Source organism: Protomyctophum parallelum (assembly GCF_964188405.1).
Source record: "Protomyctophum parallelum genome assembly, chromosome: 5".
In the NCBI taxonomy this organism is placed as follows: domain Eukaryota; kingdom Metazoa; phylum Chordata; class Actinopteri; order Myctophiformes; family Myctophidae; genus Protomyctophum; species Protomyctophum parallelum.
This window is the reverse complement of record NC_139702.1, coordinates 21780247-21798606: the sequence shown is the minus strand read 5'-3', so window position 1 is coordinate 21798606 and position 18360 is coordinate 21780247. Positions and strand designations below refer to the sequence as shown.

General features: G+C 40.3%; 1 protein-coding gene across 1 annotated transcript; it reads right to left on the bottom strand.

The window, feature by feature from the left end:
• Window positions 1-4004: 4004 nt before the first annotated feature.
• LOC310858454 (multidrug and toxin extrusion protein 1-like) lies at window positions 4005-18043 on the bottom strand. The gene is made up of 16 exons (XM_083764572.1): window positions 17912-18043; window positions 15603-15704; window positions 15397-15465; window positions 15043-15191; window positions 12208-12250; window positions 12061-12105; window positions 11406-11503; window positions 11000-11097; window positions 9229-9410; window positions 8676-8784; window positions 8258-8333; window positions 7799-7868; window positions 7499-7631; window positions 5954-6048; window positions 5722-5785; window positions 4005-5601 (listed from the first exon to the last, which is right to left on the bottom strand). Exons 2-16 carry the CDS (start codon window positions 15687-15689, stop codon window positions 5351-5353), a joined length of 1569 nt encoding a protein of 522 aa, XP_083620698.1. The 5' UTR covers window positions 15690-15704; window positions 17912-18043; the 3' UTR covers window positions 4005-5350.
• Window positions 18044-18360: the final 317 nt, after the last annotated feature.

Genomic DNA, 18360 nt, shown 5'->3' with positions numbered 1-18360 from the left:
CTTTATCCAAGGCGCTTTACATAGATTGTGCATTACATTCACCCATTCATACACCGATTGCGGCGGAAGCCATGCAAGGTACCAACCAGCACATCGGGAGCAATTTGGGGTTCAGTGTCTTGCCCAAGGACACTTAGACATGTAGACAGGAGGAGCTGGGATTCGAACCGCCGACCCATGGATCATTGGACGACCTGCTCTATCTGCTGAGCCACAGTCGCCCCAAGTATCAAGCTCCTCCCCTCCACAAACACGTCCAGATTCCAAGACATTTCCACAAAAAAATTCTCTGAATTTCTTAAATGCAAGTCAAAGCTTGCCAAGCATTTGGACAGTGATCAATAATGAAGCAGAGGAAAACAAGAACAAACCTCGGGAGCTTTTATCCAAAGCGATGGCGGAGGAAACCATGCAAGGCAGTGAAGGCACCAACCTGCACATCGGGAGCAATTAGGGGTTCACTTCGACACTAACTCTGGGGGAGTCCGGGATCGAACTGGTAACCTCAGTTTTCTCATCTGGCCGTTCTACCGGCCACTCTACCCCTGAGTCACTGCCACCCCGAAGCTACTCAAAAACCAACTAGGCTGCAGTCAGAAGCTAAAGGGGGCACAGTGACAGTCTGTAGTGCTGTCGCCTCACAGCTAGAAGGTCCTGGGTTCACTTCCCGCTGGGGACGCTGTGGGCGTGCTCTCTCCTTCGCGGCATCAATGCCCTTACCCGAGGCGGGGTTGGCGAAAGGGCCTTTCTGTGAGGAGTGTTCTCCCCGTGTCCCCTAGGGTAGGTACTCCCACAAAAAACATGCAGTCTAAACTACCTCCCCCTGGCCAGCCGGGGCGCCTGATGGAGGGGAAAGGAACTGGTCAGAATAACGTGTTCCTCCCATGCGTCCGGCAGGGCAAAACTCCCCCCTGTCAGGTGGAAAGAAGTAGCTTGGACTCCTCATGCATAGAAAGAAGCATGAGGTCAGTGCGCTAGTCCTGCCCTCTCGAGGCAGGGTGACAAAATGATCAAAAGAAAAGACGAAATTACCTACCTAGGTTCCATCCATCCTGGAGGCAAATCTTTCCTATGATAAAATGGCCACCAATGTAATAAAAAAAGTCAACCAAAGAACAAGATTTCTACAGGATCTCCTTACTGGTCAACAAAAATACCTTGAAGACTCTAACAGGAGCACTCATTCAAGGTTTCTTCGACTATACATGCACGTCATGGTACCTGCACCTCAAAGGCCATTAAAACAAGGCTCCAGACATCCCAAAACAAACTGGTCAGGCTACTACTTGGCCGTACTCCCAGAACCCACCTCACCCCTGCCCATTTTGATAGGCTGGAATGGCTTAGGGTTGACGACAGAGTACAGCAACTTGCAATGGGCCTGGTCTACAAGATTTGCTACACCACTAAGATACCCATGTACGGTTGTATACCTAAATACGTCAAAATATTTCCTTAATGTCAACAAAGTCCACAATCACAACACCAGAGGGAGTTCAACAAACCACGTGTAACCCAGATTCGGCTCAAACAAGGGGTTAAATGACTTTCGCCTATAAAATGTGTTACGCCGGCCCTACCAACGGCCATTAAGAAATGTGAATCCCTACACTCCTTCAAAATCGCTCTCAAAGAGTAGCCTGGCTTGGCCATATTAATATCACACTCAGCCGAGGGGATTTCTTTTTGCACTGGCAGATTCATGTCTGGCCACTGAAAGGCTACTCAAAGCACACGTACGGGTGGCTTCTATTCGAAACTGGCCCCTGTAAAAAAAAGTTAAAGAAGTGCATATTTGTACGTCTTTAAATGTTCAGATGAATTGAAAATGGAGGACCCTGACAAGTCTTAGTGTTCTTTTCTGGTTTTATCCTCGTAGCAGTTTTTGTATTGAATTGTGCTTTAATTTGAAATGTACTCATTCTACAAACTGTGAATACAATTTTCAATCAATCAATCATTCATTAAATCAATCAATCAATCAATCAAACAAACCACTGGTGTCACATGAGTTAGGCCAACATTTTCATTGATTTCTATTTTAACGGTATCTATAAGTTATAGCGTTTGAATTATGGCACTTTATTTATTTTGTTCCTTCTTAGCTGCACTAGTGAGAGCAGAAGGTTACACGATCTGGTAAAACGATCTGGTATTCCTAATGTACAGTATCACACAATGGAGGTTTAATTGTAAATCTGTACTTTAATAGGACAATTAAACTTAAAATGGAGTCATTTCAGTCAGAAAGACAAAAAACCCAATGCATTTGATCACAACTCATTAATTAAGTTAAAGACAATACAATACCTTATAGTATGTTATAGGTAAAGATTTGAGACTGGTATTGTTTCATACGCTAGCCTACTACAATATGTAATTAGAAGCCCAATTATCTTACTGAAACTGAAACAGGTGAGACTTATGTTTGCTGTATAGTGTATACAGACAGTGAACTCCAAAAATAATTTTACTTGATACATTTTCTATGTTGACATATTATTTCTGACCTGACCAACAATACAAACAGAGGAGTTCTATAGTATCTGCTACAGCACCTGGCTGTGTGTGCTGACACTATCTGAGGTTATGCAATACGAAGAGGTAGTAGTAATGAAGCAGTCCTCAGACCTGCTTATTGTGAAGGCAGGAGAGACATGCATCTAAAGACTAGGTATAAGGGTCGGATTTGAAACTGGCTCTAAGAAGACCGAATAAGAGTTCAAATTGAAGAGCATTAAAGGTATTATGACATTATTTATAACATAATTTTAACAACATTAAAAGTCTTGGCCATGGTCCTTCAAACGTGTCTAAAAAGTTTGAACACTCAACTCCACTCCAGTATTTCTTGCCAGGAGTTTTTGTGTATGTCTAATCTGCATCCTGAGAAGGCATGGAAAAACACATTCTTTTAGCCTGTAGATGTCGGTAATTCCCCCTTTCCTGTCAACCCAAGATGCACTTATTTGACAACTTGGTAGGAACGTCACCGTCAAAAATAAAAGAGTCATCTAGGCCAGTTGGTATCCAGTGTAAGGACTTGTGTTGATTGACACAGCCAACAACAGAGCAGATTGATTTTTCTCTAGAAGCCATTATTAGTAAGTATTACAAAGAAACAAAGTCGTGGTCACAATGAGGAAGCGGAGAGGAGAGGGGCGGAGAAGAGAGGATAGGCAGGGAGCAGAGGGGAGGGGGCGGAGGTTTAGCAGGGATCTACGTATATGCCTGCCGTCCAACCAGATGAGATATTTTTGCATAATTATTCAAAAAAGTCCAGAAAGCAGAGAATACACAGAATGTTCAAACTTCGTTTTTTTTGGTGACATTGATGTCAAGAAAAGCCAAAAAAGCAAAAAAATCTACAAAAATGTGTTTTAAATGTCACAATCCCTTTAATACATTTTCCTTTGGTTTTGAATTTTATAAGTGGTTATTTTGCCTGAGTATTTTGGTTTGGTGTTATCATTATATGAATCTAATTAATCAGTTTATCTTCAAGCTGATGGACTTCCAACATTTATGATGATGCCACACCATACATACTACTGCATAACATACAATCAAAAGTCTGATGTTTCAACATCAAACAAGTTAGTAAAATACAAGTTATGTTACTCTTATGTACCTGTACATAAGACATAACAACATTAACCCATTCTGGGCGGGAACCCCTTTTGGTGTTTTAACTAAGCACTATGTAATACTTTAGCATTGTGAAAATGCGGCACAAATCTTTGAATGTATATTATTTTCGACGTCATGCCTAAATGGGATAAAGAGCATTGTCTAAATACTTATATCCTGTAATTACCATGTGTGAAATCACATGACTAATGACTAATTAGTATTTCCTTGTATTTGTCTGAGTTGTTTTTGTTTTATGTATGTATGTATGTATGTATGTATGTGTGTGTGTGTGTGTGTGTGTGTGTGTGTGTGTGTGTGTGTGTGTGTGTGTGTGTGTGTGTGTGTGTGTGTGTGTGTGTGTGTGTGTGCGTGTGCGTGTGCGTGTGCGTGTGTGCGTGTGCGTGTGTGTGTATGTGTATTGTACTGTATATTTTATTGCATCACGTTTGTTTGCTTTCACCTCAACTATTACATTGAATAGCATTTAAACTAAATGCTTTATAAGGTGCTATATATAAATACCTTAATATTTGCATATGTTTACTAACTCATGTTCTCCACTGCAAGGAATAAATACCTGACAGGGAGACTAGCTCTGATTTGTGCCTCAGACTTAAAGCTACAATCTGTACGTTTTATGTTCATTGTCACTCTCCCGGTTGAGAGGTACTGTAATGGCATTGATGTCCGAACTACACAAAAATGGTGGCATATCCTCAAATCCTCTGTTTGCCATCAAATAATGTATTTACACTGTGGCGACTGTGGCTCAGGAGGTAGAGCAGGTCGTCCAATGATCCATGGGTCGGCGGTTCGAATCCCGGCTCCTCCTGTCTACATGTCGAAGTATCCTTGGGCAAGACACTGAACCCCAAATTGCTCCCGATGTGCTGGTTGATTCCTTGCATGGCTTCTGCCGCTATGGGTGAATGTAATGCACTATGCCTTGGATAAAGGTGCTGTATAAATGCACCATTTACTGTCAACCAGTTAGACTCCCTATCTTAGGTAATTCATTCAGCATTTGCATCTTGTTTTGTTTTTCCAAGTGAAAAAGAAAACGCTGAACGAGTGCCTCAGTCTGGATTCCAGGATAGCTCAGAATGGTTCAATGGGGGCACGGTGGCAGTCGGTAGTGCTGTCGCCTCACAGCTAGAAGGTCCTGGGTTCGATTCCCGCAGGGGACACTGTGGGCGTGTTCTCTCCTCCGCATCATCAGTGCCTATACGCGAGGGGGGGTTGGCGAAAGGGCCTTTCTGTGTGGAGTTTGCATGTTCTCCCCGTGTCCCCTAGGGTAGGTAGAAGGTACCCTCACAAAAAACATGCAGTAATCCTGGTCTCAAAACTATCTCCCCCTGGACAGTCGCCCCGGCTGATGGAGGGGAAAGGAACTGGTTGAAATAACGTGTTCCCTCCACGCGCTACGTCCAACCGGGGAAACTCCCCGTCAGGTGAGAAGAAGCAGCTTGGAATCATCATGCATAGAAGGAAGCATGAGGTCAGTCTGCTGCCTCCCCAGGTTGGTAGATGAAGTGTAGCGCCCAGGATTACAGTACAAAAAAACCCTCACACTGATTAAAAAAAGTCACGGAATGTAGCTTTAAGGCAAACAGGGTAGTGTGCATAGTGTGTGTATAGTGTGGCATCTCTTATCCGACGGTGGTGTTTGAACAACCACTTGCCCAAATGCCACCAATAAGCCGATACAGTAGGCGACTCATTTTAGCAGTCTCGTGACAATCTCGCTGACAAAGACCCCGCCAGCGAGAATGAGGACCATTACCAACACTGTGAAGCCACGCCGTAAAACCAACTGTCTGACTGACAGAACGACTCCAACTGTAGTGGAGGTTGCTCCACCCTGGCCGGAATCAAGCACCTCCAGGTCCGTGTTCCCCTCCTCGGAGCTCACACAGGCGGATACAGAGGTCGGGTTCACGGCACCATCAAGGGTCTCCAGGGAGTGTTCTAATGAGAAACAGAGTCAGGTTTCTTTTTTGTATTTACATCGCAGAAAGACACAACGGTTCCTGCAAAGTAGAGGTGTTTCATGAGGGCGATAGAAAGCAAAAGGGAGGCTTCACTTACCCAGATTTTCCATTCCGAATGTCTCTTTGCTGTTCTTCAGCTGGACACCTGCTCTCACCATGGCCTAATTAGAGACATTACAGACAGGTTTAGAACTTAAGTCAGACAGTTTCATTAATATTTTGCATACATCAGAATAATTATGCCACACAGTAAAAGTTAATTTGCGTAACTCTTGAGAGGATAAAAACTTTTTTACAGTATTTTACTGTGCTATAGTCTAAGTACTCACGTCCTCTGTTGCCTTCTTCCAGTTCAGTTTAGACACAAAGACTACGAAGAATATGGACTGCATAATGACACAGACGAAAAGTCCTGTCCACAGTCCTACAATAGAAATACAAGGAGAGCTCTCAATACATGGTTCTAAGTTCAAATTGTGTGAATTGGATGGAGCCCGCACACCAAAGGTACTAGCAAGACGTTCTTTATTTAAATACTGACAACGTTTCGATCTGTTAGATCTTCATCAGGTCATGTGAACATACACACAAGTTTGTGCATTTGTAATAAGGAAGTGCCCCCATTACCCTATCAAAAACACCACATTTTGGTGCCCCTCCCATCACTACAGGTGTGACTCGTCAACCCTGAGTGAGTGGGTGGGGACCCAGACATATTGATGTGAATATAGTCTGTTCAGAAGATTTAGTGCACTAGTTAAAAACATTTTAAAACCAATTTTTAAAAAACATACATGTATGTCTATATTCAAATTATCGGTACATCAACTAAAAGTGCCACATGTCCTGTACTAGGTCTGTGGGCTTAAATTTCATTTCCAATGTTATTTCTATTTGTTGCATTGTTCTCCTTTTGTAGGGTAAAACTTTGCAAAAAACTGAAAAACAGGAAAATACTGATGCAGATACATAAAGAACAATCAAGAACACTACCAAATGAACTACATAAAGACACCAAAACTATAGATATAAAGTACACACCAAAAAGAAGAAATGCATGAAAACAACAACATAAAAAAAGTGGCCTCCTGCGTTGAATAAATCCATCCTGGTGCATATGTTGTTGTTTTCATGCATTTCTTCTTTTTGGTGTGTACTTTATATCTATAGTTTTGGTGTCTTTATGTAGTTCATTTGGTAGTGTTCTTGATTGTTCTTTATGTATCTGCATCAGTATTTTCCTGTTTTTCAGTTTTTTGCAAAGTTTTACCCTACAAAAGGAGAACAATGCAACAAATAGAAATAACATTGGAAATGAAATTTAAGCCCACAGACCTAGTACAGGACATGTGGCACTTTTAGTTGATGTACCGATAATTTGAATATAGACATACATGTATGTTTTTTTAAAATTGGTTTTAAAATGTTTTTAACTAGTGCACTAAATCTTCTGAACAGACTATATTCACATCAATATGTCTGGGTCCCCACCCACTCACTCAGGGTTGACGAGTCACACCTGTAGTGATGGGAGGGGCACCAAAATGTGGTGTTTTTGATAGGGTAATGGGGGCACTTCCTTATTACAAATGCACAAACTTGTGTGTATGTTCACATGACCTGATGAAGATCTAACAGATCGAAACGTTGTCAGTATTTAAATAAAGAACGTCTTGCTAGTACCTTTGGTGTGCGGGCTCCATCCAATTCACTTAAGTTTCTTTTAGCCCAGCACCCAGCCCGTCGATGTGCGTATTCTACGTCTGCTCTAAGTTCAAATTGGCCACCGTCACTGTTTTACCAGCCCAAATGTAATTTTGGATACAATATAATCTTCTTGTGTTGTACTGTAGTATCTTAGGTGTTCTACTCACCCACAATGCCCATTTTGGCTGCGAACATCAGGGAAGCACCGATGGGGAAGCCCATGAAGTAGTATCCTATCAAGTTACACAGGGCCCCTATCATCTGCCTCCCTGCTCCCCTTACAATACCCCCCGTCACAGCCTGCAGAGGAAAACAAAATACACAGCATTTTGAGAAAGTGATATCTCTAGAAGTTAGAAGAACTGAATTACCATGGCATTTTCCCCCCCTTTACAATGAATGAAACCGAATATATAATATATGATGACTTCATGAAAACATGAAGTTGCAGAACAGTACTCACTCACCGCAATGGCATCAGCAACATGGAAGAAGCAATAAATAATAATGACATCGGCAACACGCGCAACAATTTCTCTAAAAGACATGGAAATAGAAATTCTTAATGAAGAAAAAGATATATATATAATATTGCAAAAGACAGACAGGCAAGAAAGGCAGTAAAATGATAGATAACTAATAATATAAACTATTACTATATAAATAGCATAAGTAAGTATGTAAGTAAGTAAGCAAGTAAAAATGTGATCGCATAAGGGACTGAAAATATAAAAGATCAGAGCAACTAATATGTTGCACATTTACAGCTATAATTGTAGTGTTTGGTATGGCAAATCAGGCAAATCCGTTACAGTACCTCCTGCTGCCACTTGGAGCGGCCAGTGTGAACAAAGTGTAGATACAAGAAACTAAGAAAGGTACTGGTATACTGTTACTAAATGTATCTTTTAAGAGGTTTTACTCACTGTTCTGAGGTGAAAATGTATCCAATCACATCTTTAGAGATTCCAAAAGTAGCTCCAATAAAGAATGAAGCTATAACTGTATCAGGCATAAAGAATATAATGCGTAAATAAAAATAACATGACTTATTCAAATATGTATGTCTAGTGACAACCAATCTGAGAACCCATAGTCAAAACATAAAGGAAAAACAGCGCCCTTTTTTCCTTTGAATATTGATGGAGTCAACCGTCTGTCTCAAGAGACTAAGTGACAATAAACCTTTCAGCACAACTTTGGTAATGTTTGAGACGCACAGAAGAGCTGTTATGGAACATTAGCCCAACAACACATATGTTGAACATCATGATAGCTTCCCTTTAGAGTGTATACAGTAATTAAGTGGGCAGCATGTGTGCAAAACTGTGCATTGGTTCATACTTGCACAGATGACGGAGACCTTGGCAGACAACTTGGCTTGCTCTGTGTTCCCAGCACCAAGAGCATTACCAACTCGTACACTGGCTGCAACAGAGAATCCTAGAGGGGACTGTGAGACAGGCAGAGAAAAGAATAGTGTTGCATAAACTACTTAATTGTTTTAATGTGATATTTCAATTGGGTTGCATCTCCTTATTGCACATACCTCAACAGCAGTTTATGAATGGTTAGCCACCAACTATTACTGTTCTTGTGACCTGTAGTCAGCACCATTACTTTCATTTAGAAAAACTTTTCTTGAATTTTAGTCTAATACATTTTATAAGTGGTCATTTATTCATGCTCAAAAATAAAAATGCTGTACCACATATTATTTTAACCATATTTAAATATTGCATGTCTCCAAAGTGTATTACTGTTATCTATGACTATATTATTATTTGTTTGTTTCTATAGAGTAGTATTATTATATCAAGCGACACATAATGAAATGGCATGACTAAAAGTAAATGTAAAGCCTTAAATTCAAGATAATTCACTTTAAATGTGTTACCATGAAAGCGAGAGTGGCCAGCTGGTACACTATCGACTGCGCAGCCAGCTCAGCCTCACTAATTAAACCAGCCAGGAATCCTCCAATCTCAAACATCCACCACTCCAAGCACAGCATAAGCATACTGGGAATGGCCAGCTTAACAAAGGGACCCCAGTCCTGCAGACTGTCCAGTGTCCAACCTGTGAGCCAGATGTTCATAGTTCAGGCAAATGAGTTGGGAGATAAGGCATTATTAACCATTTGAAGAGACACTTATTCATACAACATTTTGGACAGCCCCAAATTAGAGGCCCTGAACAATACACAGTTTTCAGTTACTGGCTGATGAAGTCTAGGACCTCACACTTCGGTTAGTTTTCTTAGGCAGGCCACTTTAACCTCTTTTTGGCCAAAGATTTTTGTAACATTGTAGAAGTTTCAACACAATTGCATTCAACTTCAACCTGACTAGAGGTGTTATCAGATACCGATACCGAATGGTTAGGTTGCATAGCTGCAGCACATGCCTTCTACAGCATGTCCTGGTTTGACTCTCCGCCGGCCGGCCGGCCGGACGGACGGACCATTTACTCTGTCTCTTTCCCCTGCTCTCTTACTTGTCTTTCTCTTCACTGTGTCTGAATAAAGCATTTATTTGAACAGCCCATACTGTATATGCACAATGAACAACACTCTTGTTACTGTCCCAATATGAAGGATTGCCCATCTTAGTTTGTATTGGTTCTGATGCTTTATATATATATATATATTTTTTTTTACCTTAGTTCCTTAATTGAATTTCGATGTCATCATCATTTTTCGACCGCGGTTTTTCAAAACCGGTTCGACTGTGGTTACATCGATTTCAATGTAACCAGACATATCAGTATGTACATGTATCGTCTGCATCTGGCTATGCTAGACTAGTTAGTACTAGGTATGTTACTAACATGATAACATCATTGACTGAACAAATTATTTCACGGGCTGGTAGTGATTTTTTTCTCTTCCCAAAACAGATATTAGATTAGAGCTCTTTAAATGTGTAATGTGTAACATTGTGTTCTGTTCATAATTCTGCAGACATTAGAGTAATAAATTCACTGTACCAATTCTGATGTGCTAGATCAAATATACTTGAATTCACACACCAAAGGGTTTATTTTATTTCATTTAACTTAATCTGTTTTCTCTTCAACACATTTAACAGATTGTAACTCAATACATAATGCAAAGCTGTGATACACTGCACCAACAGGGTAACATTTAGCTGATAAATTGCTAAACCATTTGGAGCTGTGTCAGTGCTGCTGCTGCATTAAGCAGTGAGAGTGGCACTATAGTTGTCAAACATTACACACGAGAGTTCTCAGTGTTCAATTTAAAGTTAACACCTATGTACATATAATCCATATACCAACTGGCAGTTGACACAGCACTGTGAATACTATCAGTATCAGTCTCATTTCCACTGTCGCTAGTTTGTACATATACTGTATCCATTCATAGGCGATAGGTTTATGTTCACAATAGCTGGTGAAAGACTTATTTATACGTCTATTTATTTGTTCATATGGGGACAAGCACTGCAAGTGTATGGGCGTCCTATTTCATCTGTTCGTATTATTCTACCACTCTATCTATGATCTCAGACAATATAACTGAATTACTGCAAACACTGAAAAATGAATCCAGGCTAAGTGAGCATTTGATTTAAACAAAGCTACAGTATTATTGTTGTGTATAATGAATTACCATCTCTCCAAATTGGAAGGGAAAATGAGCTCACCTCCCCATGTGGATTTGTGCAGTCCTCGACAACAGATGTAAACATACAGGAACACTGCCAGGCAGTATTGGGAGATGGAGTTGGCGGCTGCAGATCCACTATTGGTTCAGCCAAGAGGAAACATACCGTATGTTTCAATGTAAAATCCTGTTAATCCTCTGAGCTACTAATGAATCAACCAATGCACAACCAATTTGAACTTCATCTACAGTATGAATAATTATCTAGATTCTGGAATTCTCTGGATTCTCAAAAGGCTTAAAGCAATGGTTGATACTGACAATGCAGCAAGGCCAAGATGGCAATTAATATTAATGTATTTAGCTCATTACCAATGAATGCGGAATTATTAACAGTGCATTAATAATCATTATCTCTTGCATATCGTGATAATGGGAAGACTCACGCAACACCCAAATCCAGAGGGAAGAGGAAGATGTAGTTGATAACAACGTTGATAATATTGCCCATTGCTCCACATATCACCTGGGGCCACATGATACCCTGTAAACCAACCAAAGCTTTTTTCTCAATTATAATTAATGACAAGCTCTCAAAACATTAGTTCCAGGTTCTCGCCCAGTAATAATAGCACATACAGTACGATTCTGTGCAGGAGCCATCAATATGTCCGTACACGGACAAATGTGTCCGTGGCAAAGACTTGGACTTTTTGATTTTCTTTTTTACACGCCATTATAATGTTTTTCTAATTTAATAAGACCCAATTGCTCAATGTCAGTCCCCAGGTTTTCTTCAGACTATGTATAACACTTATGACACTATGGCATATTAGGAATCCAACTAGTACTAGTGGTTCTCAAATGGTTTATTATTTGCAAGGACCCCCTTAACTCTGGGAGTGTACAAATGGAACCAAATACATTTGTACACACTCAGAGTTACAGACCTGATATGGTCATTCTGGGCTATCTCTTCGTGTGTTTCTGTCCACTCATTTTGTATGTCCACCAGCATGGCGATGACCCCTGATCCTGTGTAATTATAGAAATTAAACAGGATTGCACAAAACGCCAGAGCTTTTGTGTAATCAACCTCACCTGATTCTGAAGATACCTCGCTTGCAGTTGGTACATGAACGCAGCCTGCAGTAATAGACAGTAACAATGACAAAATGCTCTGCGATGGTTCATGCAATGATGGGATGCGGTGGATTGCACTAGGAATAGCAGGGAGATAATACTCACCGGCAGAGAGGGCATGCAGATCTTCACATATAGCTGGGCCAGTCTTTATGCCGCGCACGCACACGTGCACACGCACACACACACACACACACACACACACACACACACACACACACACACACACACACACACACACACATACACACAGGTGGAGGTCTTAACAAAGCCCTTTTTTCCATTAAAAAATTATAACTTGGCCCAGGCGGTGGCGTAACCGTCTGGGCACCCGACTGGTAATCCAGTCGCAGTGTGCCGCGGGTTCGACTCCCGAGCCCGACACGGCCTTTACTGCATGTCATCCCCCCATCTCTCTCCCGTTTCCTGTCAGCCTACTGTCTGTCCCTTCAAAAACCAATAAAAGGCGTAAGCCGCAAAAAATATCTTAAAAAAAAAAAAAAAAAATTTTTATAACTTAATCATTAATTTATTAGTGAATTTAAATTTCCCATCGACTTACATGGGAAAATGCGACACCTCGCACCCCTGCCCCCTAGCATCACTGGCCAGTGGCCACCATTCTCTGTGTTACCCCACTGTCATGCTTCCTCTGCTACAGCCGCAACACAACAAACTAGTGGCCTATACAATGTTGCGTCTGGCCGACACACACTGGGCGTGTGCCGTGTGTGTGCGTGCGTATGAGCGTGTCTCAGCCACACAGAGGCGTATTTATGTGAGTCCCAGGAATACACTTGCAGACCCCCCCCCCCCCCCCCCCCCAGGGAATGCTCCGCACGCAGACCACTTGCCTAATAATACTATAAGTTTGTGCTCCACCCAAGCTCATCCGTTAACAATTCCCTCATTACATTACCCACACTGTAACCTAATTTGGTGTTCATTTATTAGAACGGGTAAGGACTAGTACATCAAATACATAGAAATAGTCAACTAGGATCATTAGTAAACTATAAAACCTAACATCCTGTACAGTGAAACTATATGTAAACACTATACTATAGAATGCTATGTCTATATAATAATAATAATAATAATAATAATAATAATAATAATAATAATAATAATAATAATAATAATAACTCAAATTTATATAGAGCTTTTCTATATACCCAAATTGCTTTACATAGGAACAAACTTTATTCAAAACAAAACAAAGCAAAACAAGTACAAGATCAGTGCTAGGTTAAAAAGATAACATAAATAATAAGTTAACAAGGGTTGGAGGGACATCTTGAGGTATTAGTATCTGGAGTCTTTGTTAGCCGCTGGCCACACGTTTGTTGACCAAAGGGGGTGGAAACACAGACACAGCAGGGTAATTCACAACATGGCAGTTGGTCAGAGGAACCGAGAGTGGATACATCTTGTCTATGTCTACAATTTCTACAAATACATAATTTTGTCACTATACCTGGCTCAACACGTGAATCTCGTTTGTGTCCGAACATAGGCATGGCTGAGGCATGGTAATGCCCCGCCTGCCAGTGATGCCTATGCTCGGACGCAAACCAGATTCCCGCGTTGGGCCAGGTATAGTGACTTATTACCTTCAAAATGGCGCACTTCCCCCCAAAGGTGTGAGGTTTGCCCTCAGCATTGAATCACATAACTCCTTTCTCCATCTATTCATTCAATGCTGTGATGTTTTTTTGAAGGAGCAGATTAAGAACGTACAGTAGGCTATTCGGTATACATTATTTTATACTTGTATAAAAGTTTATGATATTTTATACTCACTATATATTTTATATAGTAAGTACCTGCGATAAAGTGCGATATACCTGTCATGCAGGTACATCACATTCTATTACATAATTTCACTAGTTTTGAATTTGCATATAATGATGTCCAAAATAGGACTACCAAAGTGGTTATGGCTGGGTACAACCCGATAGCCGAATGATTAGGGTGCATACCACATGCCATACTACAGCATACGATACGTATGTCCCTGGTTTAACTCCCGGACGATATTACACAAGAGGGTGTGCGTTTCCGTAAGCAGTAAGTGCCATTAATGGCGTTAACACACATACTTGATTGTGATATTGCGATTATACCACAGTTACCCTTATAACTAAGATACCGTATTTGATTTGTATTTTTTTTATTTTTTTATGACAGTATCATACTATCATTACGACCTAACATGTCCTGTGTAAAGACCTAGCTTAGCTAGTAGCTACTGCCTGCGGGGACTGCCCAGCACAGATGTTTTTTTATGTTTTGTTTAGGTGTGCGGTAGGGCTTTAAGCAACTCGTCGACAATTGAACTAGTCGACTAGTAAATCCATTGGTCGACCAGTAAATCCATTGGTCGACCTTGTTGGTACTAGTTGACTATAGTTAATAATAAATCAGCTAGTACACAGTTTTTAATGTACTATTTAAAAACTATTATTAAAAAATATGTTTTTAGTTTTTAAGTTTTTTTACTTTTACATAATAGGTAGGCCTAGTTAAACAACTAGTCGACTAGTAAACTAGGCAACTAGTCAACTAGTAAAAATCACTAGAAGTGAAAGCCCTAGTATGCGGTAGTGCTCGTTTGAAGCACTGGTAGAGAGCTATTTCAACTAATCAGATTGCTTCCTCGAAACTACCTGTGGTATAATCTGTGTCTATCCCCTACTCTCTGTCCTGTCTTTCTCTTCACTGTGTCTGAATAAAGCATTTATTTCTTTATTATATCAGGTTGTAACTTGAGTTCAGAGATCTCTTTGTCGAGTAAGACCTGGTCAAAATGGCAGCTGTCCGAAAGACACAAATGCAAGGCACGAAAAGGCAATAACATAAGAGAGGATAAACAACATTAAAAAGCATGACAATTCCAAAAGTAAATCTAAAAATAATAATAAAGCAGTTGAGGCTGACCTGGAAACCTCTGGACTCATCCGGACAGTCAGCAGGATGGCCTCTGTGTTGATGAGGACGGCCCAGCAGGGGAAACAGGCCAGAAGCAGAATCAGAATCCCCTGTTGCAGTATCACTCCCACGCGCATTAGGTTACCGCTCCCATAAGTCTGCACAAACAGGTACGCAGTGGGTCACTGAGATACACAAATACATGCCGATAGTGAATGCCTATACGGCCTATGACCAAGGGGATAAGTTGAACAAAAGAAAAACACATTTGATACAAAAGATCACAGTCGAACTGTTTTCTTGGAGTGAGACAAACGTTTAGATAAACAAAATGAATGGATAAACACGGTCAAGGATAGGTACCTGAGACATGAGTGTGTCACAGGTGGACGCCAAGCCATTGCCAATGGATATGCCAGTAACATTAATGACCTGCATTGGGAAATACCAGTAACATCAATTAAACCCACTTGAAAATATCTGTCTGCCTATGACAACGTCCAATATAGGACTGCCAGGTTGAAAAGTTCAGATGAATTGATTTAAGTAGTAAATAGTAGTTTTCTTACCGCTATTGCTAATGCCACACCACCAAGCTGTGTTTTCCCCATGTGACCACAGAACACTGTGCTGACAATACTGATCAGAAAGATCATCAACTGTGCCAAAACCTGAAACATAAAAACATATACAATATGTAAAAAAAATAATCCCCTTACCACTTTGCTATAGTCAGAGAATATAGGATTCTAAATGGGAACAAAAGAGGAAGAGCTGTGAATGTTGTTATGAGACAAACCCGTGTGTGGTTCACTGCTTATTTACAGAAAAATCCCAACTTTGGCTTTACTGCATAATAATGGATTTTATTTATAATGCAATTTACATTTGTGAAAATCTCAAAGTGTTTAGCAAGAATATTTGTTATATATATGACACTGTCGCACAGGCTGATGTAGAGGAGACTGATGTCCTTTGACACAGTGTGGTCATTGCAACAAATGGGAGCCAGAAGAGTGGGCATTTTGAGAAGTCTGGACTGGAGCTGGGCACCGTTTTTTCCCATCGTTAGACTGGCCATTCATTGCGCCCAGTTCTCTGACTGGAAGACTGGACAATTTGTGTTTCAGAGTTACGTCATTCTTTGAACTCGATTCATTTATCCCAGGGGTGTCCAAACCTTTTTCAACCATTTTTCATCCAAAGGCCAACTACATCTTCTGACATAATGTACCTTTGGACTATAACAAAGTCACATACATATGCATCACATTTAAATGATACTATTTAACTCAATCATCATCAATATTTAATATCAATGGTCTTTTGTCAGGTGTTTGCTGTGAACAAAAAATAAGGAAAACAAATACAAGGAACACTGACAAATAATACTCTGGAAAATACCCAGGTTAAAATCATCTTGAATGAAAAATGTCCCATACTGTTGGGCATCATCATCGTACCCGGAAGTTATATCGGGAACACCTACTAACTAAGTTGCAAAAAACTACTTTCTGGCCTTGACAGTCCATACATTCAAACTGAAAAGTCCTAATCAAGTATTAAGTATTATTGTATTGTATGTATTAATCAACATAAAACAAAGTTAAACTCACTTTGCCACTTGATTTGCCACTCACTTTATCCATGCACCTCTATTCAGTTATGAAGCTGCTGGCCGTATACAATTTGTCCCAGGGCCACATTTGGACCGCGGGCGGCACTTTGGACAACCCTGATTTAGCCTAAAGTTTTCCATCCCAAGGTCAGTCGCCTGATTTGAAATAGCCCCGAATGAAAGATGAACTTCTAGCGGCTAGGGGCCTAGGGCAATTAGAATGTAGCCCAGTCTAAGACATTCCCAGTTTAAAAATGCAAAACTCCTCAGTTGAGGTTTATTTGGAAAAATAATGTATGCTTGATGTTATATGAAATACTTAACTAACTTAAATTGAACATAATAGTCGAACTGTGTTAGAACAAAACGAGTTATAAAAAAAAGTGTATGTGTCTATACACTATACAGTAGGTCATAATTATGTTAATTACTAACTAATTAACTACTGCTAACTGGGTCATTCACACATCCCAGAATGAATTGCCTTTGAACATGTGAAATGAATGCATGGGTAGTGGGCATTGGGTACCCCATGATGCAATTCTTGCGCTTGAGTGACCTTCCAAACATCAATGCTTCTTTGTATAGGCAATTTGCTGTAAAAGGTGATTTAGTGTTCAGCTTCAATCAGTAATGTTAAAAACCACAACCCAAGCCAAAACTCTCTGTGTAATAATAATAATAATAATAATAATAATAATAATAATAATAATGTATATAGCACTTTTCTAAGTACCCAAAGCTAGCTTTGCATATGGAAAGTAATTAACCAACTTTAATGGGGAAAAAACGAAAGCGGACACAGCTACAGCCTAATATGACAAATATAATAAACGTAATGTTTAAGACTTCACTAAGGAGGAACACAAACAAAAATGTAATTTAACAATCAGAAAATACAACACAATCAAAAGCTCCTGAATTCTGACACTCCAATGTTGACAGCCCTGACTCACTCACTCACTCACTCAGCCCATGACTGCCGCCTGGCTGCAAGGAGCAGCCCAGCCTCTAGGGGCAGAGTTTTAACTTTTTCCCAACCCCAAAAAGTTTAACTTTATCAGGTGATATGCTATTTGTTTATAACTTAAAAAATAATGAATAATTAGTTATAGTTTTTGACACTTGAAACACAATTACACACAACACAGTCTACTGAGTCCAAGAGCCAAATATCAACAAAGCATTGTATATAGTAAATATATTTATAGCCTAGACTGAATTATTTCACGTGTTACATCATTCAAAACCAAAGCTTACCACTGGTCCGGTTAGTTTTAACACCTGGACTATTTCTCTCTTGTAATCCACCGGTATCCAGTCTTTGATGCCCTTAAAGCAAGTGCCACAACAGACGGCGCTGTGTGTAAGCTCTTCATGGTCTATTTTGGACTGTCCTTTTACTCCATTGGTACATGTTATTTTAGTATCCTCCATACCTACAACACGAGTTTGGCCAGCCCTGCACTGAGTACACTACACAGTACGCCCGAGGGTTCCTTTCCCCTTTACACTGACTGAGTGGAAGTGTGTCAGACTGTTACTGCACCGCTAACCATGTTTAATAAGCAAAAGGGGATGCGTCACACACGTGTTTGGAAAATGCAACCCCCTCCCACTATAGGCTAGGGTCTCGGTCTGGTATGAGGTCGGACTGCTGCAATGTGGGTGGGGTTTTGCCTCAAATGCACTGTTGTAATTGGGTTTCC

What these genes read in the sequence shown, in the direction of transcription:
- LOC310858454 (XM_083764572.1), bottom strand. Translation starts at nt 15,689, where the DNA reads ATGATCTTTCTGATCAGTATTGTCAGCACAGTGTTCTGTGGTCACATG. An exon ending in TGGCCACTCTCGCTTTCATG is followed by an intron (nt 8,785 to 9,228) that starts GTAACACATTTA and finishes CCTGTCTCACAG; the next exon opens with TCCCCTCTAGGATTCTCTGT. An exon ending in ATTCGGAATGGAAAATCTGG is followed by an intron (nt 5,602 to 5,721) that starts GTAAGTGAAGCC and finishes GTTTCTCATTAG; the next exon opens with AACACTCCCTGGAGACCCTT.